Below are 10456 nucleotides of genomic sequence, written 5' to 3'. Positions count from 1 at the left end.
CCCCCCGGTCCTCTCCTCCAGCCCCCTCTCGCCCACCCCCTACTTACCAGCTTCTTCTGGCTTTGCAAAAGATGTACTGAGTACACTCGGTGCCTTTCTAGGGCACCCGTTAGACCCTGATTCACATGTATTTTACTGCTCTCCGACATGGTCAAGAGGCATGCAGTGGGTAGGACGGTTAGTCTATACACAACAGCGTGGAACTTTGGTAAGTGCTGTGCATTGGCCTGCTCCCTCTCCCAGAACAGAGGACAGATCAGGAGCATGGTCAGAAGGGTCACGAGGAGCAGAATAGTATATAGAGCAGCACTTCAGCTGCTGTAACTTATCCTGTAGCTATGTAAGTCCCAGGTTGCCCCAGAATGCAGGGAATGTGAAGGTAGGTAAGAGCTCTTCTCCCTCCCTCTCCTTTAGCAGTCACTAAACCTACCCCTTTATGTACCACAGGGATGATGTGCTGGCCATGGAAGTGGAGGTTTTTCTTGTGTAATGTGTTCCACACTGTCCAGTGACCCTCTCATCACACCACAAGTGGCCAATGCAGTTCTCATGGGAATGGGTGCAGAATGAGGCAAAGTGAGTTAACTGCCTCTAACTAAGAAGGAACCCTGGCCCAGGACTCCACATGTCACCTGCTCACCGTGCCACAGACCACTGCCACATGAACACTGTGACACCAAGTGCATGAAAACATTCAGGGGATGAGGGCACTTTTGGCACTGCTGCCCTGCAGTGTCAGTATGGAGAGCCGGAGCTGATGGATGATGGGCTGCCTCTGGCTCACACAGAAGCCATGCTTGTGCAAGGGGACCTGCTATGGCTCAAATGCGGGGATGTAACGGCCCATGGGGCTGGCTTGGCCTCACAGAGAGAAATGTGCTGACACCTGGGCTGACTCAGGCTCACAAAGGTGATATGGTGGCACACAACCCCACCTCGGGCTCACACCCAGAGATGCGGTGCTGAGTTGGCCTACCAGTACTGCCTAGAGGGGAACATTATGGCATGTGTGTCTTGTTGTGGCTTACACAAGCGGACACCATGGTGTGTAGACCCAGATGTGACTTGCTGAGGGAGTGTGGCAGGGTAAAGCGTGTCTTGCTGTGGCTCACATCAGGGAACATAGTGGTATGTGGGCTGGGCTCTGGATCACTAAAGGAACAGTGGGGTGTGGGTCTGGCTGTGGGTCAAAGAAGGATGTAGCAGTCCATGGGCCCAGCTGTCTCTCGCCTAGAGAAGCAGTGCTACATTGGCCCAGCTCTGTCTCAAGGAGAGGTGATGGCACATGTGGCTGGATCCAACTTGCACAGGGATCCATGGTTGCAGGTGGACCCAACTGTGACTTGCCTTGAGGGAGGTGGTAGCACATGGGCTGGCCATGTCTCTCGCAAGGTGCTGCGATGTTATGCTGCGACAGATCACTCAGTGGGGAGGTGGACAGGTGGGCTTGCCTCTGGTTCTTACAGGGAGATGTGGTGGCACAAGCAGTTGGCCCTGGCTTGCACCACGGAGCAAGGTGGTGCCTGGGACTGATTTTTGTTTGTGCTGAAGTGCATGGTAAGACGCAGCAGAGAGAGAGAAGGACAAGCAGTAAGGAGTGAGCAAAATTCACTTTTATTTCCATAGTGAAGGAGAAGGGTCTCCCCTCAGGGTGCAGTTCCCAACAAAACCCTCTCATCAGCCTACAGCTGTAGCCTGCCAGGGCTCCTGCTAGCCCCATGTCTGGCTCACTATGGCAAACAAGCATGGATCCTGGGCAAGAGGCAGGAATTTGGTCTTGTGTGAGCCCAAGCTCCATCACACCTCTGCTTTGCTCCCTGTGTAGTAGGCAGCCAGGAGAGATGGGTTGCTCCTAGCAGGGCACCTAGGAGGCCTGAGCATCCTTCACTTCCACTACAACCATAGTGCAAGCATTGAGGACTTGACCAAGTTGGATAGAGTAAGAGACCTGGGAGTGGGGCCCATAATTACTAGGCTTGGGCTCACAAAGGCATGTATCCCAAGTGTCATATGGTGCCTTAGGTCCCTAGTGTCACAGCAGCAGCCCCAGGATAAAGAGGCCAGGGCTTCCTGGAGAGTTGCTGCCACAGCAGGGTCTACAGTTAGCTATGTGGCTACATCTTTGTCTGGAGGCATTTTGACCACAACAGTGGGGATACACACGTGCCTAGCATTCACTACTGTGGAAAGCAGGGAGTGGCCTGCCAGGGAGGGAGCTGCACATGGGTCTCCACATTGATTAAGTCGGGCAGCAGAGCTGGTCACAAGATCACACGGAGTCCCTCTGGGCATCTCTGTGCTGCTTCTCTGGTGCTCTTGTGAGTGCTGCCAAGAAGCATGCCCTGCCCACCCACTCCTGCCCTGCACAAGCCATTACCAGAAACAAGGAGGTGCAGCCGACCACCGGCAATGCACCAGAGATGGAGTGGAGATGGGGCATCTCCTGGGCAGCTTCACTACCTCATTTCCAGCTATGGCACACGTGGAACAGGAGCAGGGAAGTGGAGCTTGTTTCTCGGCGGCAGCCTCAAGAGCACCAGAGACGTAGTACAGACACGTGCCTGAGCTCCAGCTGCGTACAATGGGCACAGGGCACAGGCAGTGCTCACGTGGCATGGTGGGCTGCCCACCTGGAGAGTGGGGAAGCGTTGTTCAACCAGTGAGTATTCACAGAAGCCAGCACTAGAGGTTTGCTGTCTAAACTGCCTCATAGATACAGATGCATATTCAGCTCCACACGGTCAGCACTGCCCAGACAGGCAGGAGGAGGCAGAAGCTGCTGCACAAAGCTGCCCTGTCCTGCATGGAGCCCCCCAAGCAGGAAAACCCTGAGAAATCTGCTTCAAGGCAGGTCCTGTCCCACCCATCGCCACTCACCACAGCACAAGACACTTAGGAGCACAGTAAAAACACCATCTAAGCGGGGCTGCCTGGACTTGAGAGCTGGATGGGGCCCATTCCTTCTAGGCCCCCTCAAAATATCAAACACTAAAGGTGCTGCAGACAGAGAAGAACACAGAAAAGTGCTTACAAAAGAGGAAAAAAACCCTAGAAAAGCCTCTCTGGGCAAGGTCCCTGCCACACCTCCCAGCCCAGAGCATCCCAGTAGGACCGGGGCAGCATCACACAGAAAGGAGGGGCCGGGGCCGGGGCGAGCCAGGGAAGGGAGGCACACAGAGTTTCCAGGCTCGCCCCACCCTACACCACTCTACACCAGCGCGTAGTCGAACTGGCCCCTCTCCAGCCCCTCCTTGTGGTCGGTCCAGGAGGAGGCGGGCATGCGGCTGTAGGGGTCCAGCAGGATCCGGAAGCAGCGCACCATCAGCATCACCAAAAAGACCAGGAGGAAGATGACAAAGGCAAAGACGGTTTTCTGCTCAGCATCCATGCCCATGGTGCTGGCGGGGTGCTCAACCAGGGAGGGGGATAGCAGTTCATAATCCATCGTCGGCACATCATTCATGGCAGTGGCGTAGCACACCTTCCACGTGAGAAGCCAGAAGAGGGCTGGCTGCAGGGCTGGTCACACCGCTGGCATCATCCTGCCCCGGTGCACACACAACTATGCCTGGGGATGAGAGTCAGCTGGATTCCTGCGGTGCCCACACCCCAAGAGCAATCGCCTTCCTGGGCTATTCCATGTCTGCGAGCCCAGGCTGCGAGTGATGCTAAACGGGACTGAGTGGTTTGCTGCTCACTCCAGAGCCAGCCAAGATCTCCTGAAAGGGAAAGAAAAGGGCATGAGGAAGGGGGCTTCCTTTTCAGAGCCCTGTCTCTCACAGCCTAGCTATCATGGGTAGGTATACAGCACTCCACATCAGCTGGCTCAGCATGTTCCTCCACAGTCCTTGCCAAACGGTACCTGCAAAGCCAGCCAACCCAGACAATCAGCCCCAAGAGAAACCTTCCCTAACTGCTCCCCATCACCAGACCAGTCCTTTGGAAGCAGCCTCACAAAAAGCACAGCAATTTTTTTTTTTTCCTCCAGAAAATCAGATGTTCAAAGCAGAATGCTGTTCTGGGGGTATTGAAAGTGTTTACAAACTGGGGTGGGATTTAGCAAATAGTCTTGACAAAAAATGGAGGGATTTTATCTGTTTCATTTTGACATTTTTCTCAGTGAAATATTTCACAATAGCATTTCTTCGTTGAAATAGATTTTTTTTTTTTTAAGTGCTAAATAACCTGAAAACAAAATGAACTGTTTTGTGTTAATTGACATTCAACTCTTCACAGCTTTGGAGCCTAATATTGAGTGTTTCATTTGGGGCTACACAAACCAGAATGGATTTCTCTCTTGTTTGGTTGGGTGACTGAAAAACAAAGCAGAAAAATTTAAAATTTTGGATTGACTCAAGCATTTGAAGGCTTTATTATTGACGATGATGATATTCTTTATTGTGGCCCCTCGACTGAAATCCATTATATATGAAATGGCACAAGTGAGCCCCTTCCAAAGGACTCTACATTTGAATGTTAATCTGAATTATTCACCAGCTGGTCTAGACCAGCAGGCAGTGTTCCCAAACTCTTCCACTAGTCACTCTTCTGTACTGACAATCTTGGCCTGCTCTGTCACATGAAGTTGCTTCTGCTAATTGAAGGACTGACTTTTTATGTATAAGTGAAGGATGAAAAACAGCTGTTCGAAAATTTTCAAATTAAAGTGTTTTGTTGGAAGAGCTCTGTTGCAACGAGCTCTTTGGCAACAAAAACTTAATTTTGACAAAATGTTTTGTTTTCTTTCTTTTTTTTTTCCTTTCAAAGTGAAACTTGTCTCCAACCTCAGGGGTTGAACTAGTTCGGGGGGGCTGAACCTCTGGGAGTCCCTTCCAGCTCTACTTCTCTATGATTCTAAGGACATGGCATTGCTTGAAATATTTCATTTTAAAATTGTACTTTTTCCTCCATTCTGATTAACTTATCCCCTGTGAAAAATAGTGCAGAAAATGTTAGTTTCAAAGAGAACCTTTTTGGAAATGTTGGAGTGATTTTGTACTCATGATGGTCCAGGAATTATATGAGAACCAAGGATTTCTGTGGGTGATATCTTTTACCGGACCAACTGCATAGTCGGGATAGGATCAGACAAGCTTTTGAATGCAGTATTTTCTTCTTCAGATCCTTCATAACCTGAAGAAGTATGTCCTGCATTCAAAAGCTTGTCTAACTCTATCCCAACTAGCAGTTGGTCCAGTAAAAGATATCACCCAAAGAAATCCTTGCTTCTTGCAAACTGTTTTGAAGTAATCCTTCCAACAAGCAATACTAGGAATGGTAAGGAAAGGGTGGGCTGTGAAGAAAAAATGCTTTGCCACATTTGCAAATTTCTCATGGGAAAACCAAGTATTTCCAAATGGGAAAGTTTCAAAAAGGGATATTTCATATGAAAACTTTCAGACAGAATCTCGGTTTTCGAGTCATCTCAGGAGCTTGTCCTGCAGTGTGTGAGAGAACCTGGATTTGTGGTACCCACAGGATTCCTGGTGCTCTTAGTTTCACAATCAGTTCATCATGGTGCTTGGCTAATACTCATCCAGTCCCATCACCCAGCTTGGTAATGACCTGCTTTTTCCATGGTGCTGTCTAGCTCCTCGGATGCTGCAGTGTCCTGTCAAGGGAGCTCCCAGCAAAGGGCATAGATAGCACCCGTAGCTTTGCCCACCCCTCCCAGGGAACACTGTTGAACTGCTAACTTTTCTCTGACCCAGATGCTCTGCCTTTATACACAGAGCCTAAAGGGAAGGAGGAACTGAGCACCTTAGTAGGAAGGGGGCATCATACCTCACAGAAGTTGCATAGGGGAGTTGTCATCTCTATGGCAGGAGGAGGCGGTGATCCACTGGCCCCATTGCCTGCAGGCACTCTCTGATGTCAGAGTCTAGCTTTCTTAGGCTGTGGGTGTAAAACAGAAGGACAAGGACATGAGAGAGATATTAAAAAGGCCACATTTGTTAAGAGCTGATGTGAAGAGTAGCCTGAGAAAACTATTTCCAAAGCATGAGCAACAAGACGTGGGAATTCTGCTGCCTGATCATGAGTGCCACCAATTGGCCCTTCCCTGCAAACTGTTTACATACAGATCTGCACAAAACCAGCAATCACCCTAAACACATCAAGAAAGATATGATATACAGCCAAACCCTCAGATACCACCGAATTTGCACTGAGGGGAACACCTGTGATTGCCACCTCACCAATCTTAAAAAGACTTTCACCCAACAAGGACACTCCTCTAGAGAGAGATGCACGTTTGAAAGAGCCACCCAGATACCACGCGAAGAATTGCTGCAGTGCAGAAGAAAACCCCCCATGAATTGCACACCGCTGGTTATGCCATATCACCCCTCCCTTGAACTCATTCGGAAAATCCTCAAACAACTGCAACCCATACTACTAAGAAACCCTCTTCTTAAAGAGATCGTCTCAGAACCACCCATCTTACCTTTCAAACAAGCACCGAACCTCACTAACATCGTCACCAGAAGCAAACCCCCTACAGCCCAAAACGCACTGAATGGATCCAGACCGTGCCATGACAAGAAATGCAGAACCTGCCAACACATCTCCACCGCCCCCACAATTACTACCCCCCACAATCAGCATCCCTGCATCTTACAGCTGCACCTCCAGAAATGTAATACATCTCATCCAATGCACCAAATGCCCTGATGGAAAATACATAGGAGAGACCAAACAACTGCGCTCCAGAATGAATGCACACCGGAAATCTGTCAAAGACAAGAACACCCAACTACCTGTGGGGCCACACTCGCCACAGGACAATCAGTCTCTCCCCAATCTCTCAGTTCTAACCCTCAAAGGGAACTTACAAAACACTTCTCAGAGACGAGCCTCTGAACTTCACTTCATCAACCTCCTGGATACTAAAAAGCATGGACTAAATGTAGACATTGGATTTATAACACATTATAACCTGCCCAACATCCGACTCCCCAGGTACCTCTCCACTGTACAACTACTGCATTCATCCTCCTTTTCTCTCCCCCTCCACCCAGCCCGTCTCACCCACTGACTCCTCAATTTACATCTTCACTGACTGCCTGTCTTGCATGCAGACCAGCCTCTGGCCTCTTTACTATTCATTCCATCCAGGAAGAGCAGACACCAACTGCCAAGGCTTCCTCAGCTTGACAAAGGGTTTTGAAACCCGAAAGCTTGCTTAAAAAATTTTTTTTCCAGCTATTTAAGTTGGTCTAATAAAAGAGATCAGATTCACCCAAAGAACCTTGTCTACCTAATAGGTAAGGCATTTTGGTGATATCTGAAGAAAGGCATTTTGTGCCTGAAGCTTGTTTTAACAGCTTTCCCAAATATACAGTTGGTCCAATAAACAATTATCAAAAAAGGCCTGCCTCTCACGTTTCCTGTGCCATCGCAGCTTCAACAACACTCAAACTCAGCTACCTATCTGCAGTCTGAGACCATTTCTGTCACAGCCTTTCTAACAAGTTCAGGTCAGTTCCTGAGCCTTGGTATCTCTATTCCTGCAGAAAGCAGGGCAGGGTGGCACCTTAAAGACTAACTTGTTCAAACAGGCAGAAACTTTTGTAAACAACAGCCTGCTGTCAGATGCTACGAACACATTTAAAGCAGGCAGGGGTACTAAATAGAAAAGAATGACCTGGAATACCCCTCAGTGGGTTAACTGCTTTGTTCTTCCCTTTTGAGCTCTTCAACTCATCTCCACTTCCCTCTGCTCTCTACTTTCCTCACCTTTTCCCTATACTTTGTATTTAATTTATTTTATTCCTTTCAATATAGGAGCTATGAGATCTGCAAATTCATTCCTAGCATCTGACAGAGCAGGCTGTCACCTGTACAAGCTTGTACCTTTCTGACAAAGTTGGTCTCAAAGGGGATCACCCTGCCTGACTTCTAACTAATGCAACTAACTACCTTGCTCTTGGCTCCTACAGAGATCCTGGTGTCAGATTCCTGCAGCCAGATGTTCTCCCTGATGAATGTGAAGAAACTCTCTTTGGACCCTCTGGAGAGGTCTTTGATTAGCACCTGTGTAATTCAGAGCAGAGTTGGACTAGTTTTGTTCAATCTCAATTTACATTTTTTTCTTTAAAAAATACCCAAACCTAACTTCCAGCCCAGAATAAAAATTGCAACGTGATCCAGAGGTGGGCTAAAGAGGGAGAAAGAGAGAAAAAAAATCAGCACAAAGGAATGACTTCTGATTTCTTTGAACACCTGTGGCTGACTATAATGCTGTGACCAGGAGCAGCCACTGGCTCTTGCTGTGCAAACACCCATCAGTCTTCAGACCTGGACAAGCTGGGCTGAGCTCAGTGCCACGAAGTTTCAACTGGAACAAATTCCATGGGATGGATATCCCAGCCTGTACATAGGTCTGACTTGTCTGTGGGCAGCATGGGCAATATTTACATCAGCACTGGGTACCTGCACTATGCACAGAGGCCAGGCCCAGCACTGTCAGTCCAGTATGGCCTTCGTGTCTATTTAAAGACAAATTAAAAATGCCCTTTTCATGGCTGGTTATCAGAATCCCATCCAGTGGGGATTTCTGTCACATACTGACCGTATTTCCCTAGTGCCCAGTGCTGTTCACTCTAACACGATACATGATCACATGAGCAATTTATAACCCAAAATATAAAGAAGTTCTCAGATCTGTGATTGCTCCCAGGCCATCCTTCTTAGTTTTTATGACCTTTTGCTGTATGTAGGTCTTGTTAGAAAGCAGGAAAGCAATGGGGTTTGACTTTTAGGCCTCAGTTATTCCATTCATTTTCCTTCATCCTTGGGGTGTTTCAGATAACATGCATGGGATAACATGAGCATAACTGCCTCAACACCTCAGGGGGCTGGTATTGCTCTTGGAGCAGCTCAGCTAGCTTCCCTTGATGCAGAAGGGTACTATGGACCAGGCATTAGTCCAGATATTGGGAAGTCGGGGGTTTAATCCCACTTACCCAGTATCCTGCTGTGTGACCTTGGGGCAACTGTTTCCCTTCCCACCGTGAGTCATCTTTGTGACCTAGCTTGTGAGCTGTTTGGCTCAGGATGGGTTTTCAGTGAGGATTTATGCAGACTTTGGCATAAAGGAGCCCCAGTCAGTCAAGCCTAAGCTGCTTTTATAACACCAGAAATGCTAGTACCTGCCCTGGAAAACCCTGAACTCACTTTTGGGGTTGCCTTCCAGTTAAAGCAAAGACCATGGATCTGATGCAGTATTGTTGTCAGAAGTTCCCCTGAAGTTGAAGACAGTCTGACAAATTGAACCTAGCAGCCTTTCCCCATACTCCAAAAACGAGCACAGCATCATCAGACGCCTGGATAAGGCAACGTGGCAGCAATCACAATCAGGCTGAGATGATCTTTAAATGTCCAGCCACAACACTGGTTGTTTCCCGTCTTTCCCATCTCTCCCAATGTAGGTCTCTGCCACTGGAATGCCACTGGTATCATGGCAGTGTTAACGTCTCCATGGATACTGACCTCACCCAAAGCAATAAGCCTTAGCAACTGCAATAGCATACTTACCGGGGGTCCAAACAACCCCTTGGGCTGCTGTCAAACCTGAGGCTTCCCTCTACAGTGTTGCTAGGAGACTGTTACACAAGCAGGTTGTGGCAGAATACCACCTCTGTCTCTCCCCGAACTCTGCTATCTGACAATTTGGTTACCATGGTCACTGCAAAGGGCAGACACCTCTGCCCCATCTCTTAAGTTAACCCTGAGTTGTAACCTGAGCTGGATATATTCCTGAGGGAGGGGGAAACCTGCTCCCTCTGCCTACATGACTGGCCACACACCCCTGGGTGGGGGCTTAAGCTCCCTATTGTTCTAAGCACTGCCAACATGACTGGGAGGGGGCTAAAGCCCCTGCCAGTCTACCCGGCAATCAGTGATGCATTTTAAATTGGTTGGCTGGCAGCCAACAGCTGCTCGCCTTCATTGAATCGGGTAAATGGGGTCATAAGGGCTACATAATTGAAGGACTACCCAGGAGGAGGGGCAATAGCCATGATGAGAACTCAGAGAAAAGCTGGACCATCTGAAACTCTCTCTCTCTTGAAACTCATGATCAATGAACTGCCTGCCTCCAGAGGGAATCTCTACCTGCCTCTGGCTGATACTCGTAAGCTACTTGAGATCTAACTAGAGATATAGCTTGCAGTAACTCAGATGTGTGATCAAAGGCTACCATGCCACTGTTTGCTCTAAGGTATTTCTCTGATATTGCTCTACCCTGTATCCTATTCCAAACCTACTCCTTGTAACCAGTGAAGTTCTCCTTTGTACCTAGCGTGGGAGACTTATTGGGAGTGGGTCTAGATTATGCCTTGGGGTCCCCTTGGTTCGGCTGACTAAGGGAGACCACTATTTGTACTTCAGACTGAGGGAAGCACCCCAAGTTCTTGTAGTGGGTCAAGTACCCTCAAGGATTACTAGGCCTGTG

The 10456-nt window shown here is 48.6% G+C and overlaps 1 protein-coding gene across 4 annotated transcripts in view; it reads right to left on the bottom strand.

The window, feature by feature from the left end:
- Positions 1-1600: 1600 nt before the first annotated feature.
- The window catches only part of CTXN1 (cortexin 1), a 107283-nt gene continuing 98427 nt past the window's right edge, over positions 1601-10456 (bottom strand). For 3 of the 4 annotated variants that reach the window (XM_006025775.3, XM_025206606.1, XM_025206607.1), the window contains exons 2-3: positions 5785-5895; positions 1601-3719 (exon numbers count right to left, since the gene is read on the bottom strand). In XM_006025775.3, coding sequence (XP_006025837.2) covers positions 3209-3463 — 255 coding nt within the window. In that variant the 5' untranslated portion in view covers positions 3464-3719; positions 5785-5895 and the 3' untranslated portion in view covers positions 1601-3208. Of the gene's footprint in view, positions 3720-5784; positions 5896-7920; positions 8035-10456 lie in introns of all 4 variants that reach the window. The other variant, XM_025206605.1, reaches the window with a different exon arrangement.

The sequence above is a fragment of the Alligator sinensis genome, unplaced genomic scaffold (assembly GCF_000455745.1).
Source record: "Alligator sinensis unplaced genomic scaffold, ASM45574v1 scaffold103_2, whole genome shotgun sequence".
Lineage (NCBI taxonomy): Eukaryota > Metazoa > Chordata > Crocodylia > Alligatoridae > Alligator > Alligator sinensis.
Note: the sequence above shows the minus strand (reverse complement) of the source record. Positions and strands in the feature narration are given on the sequence as shown.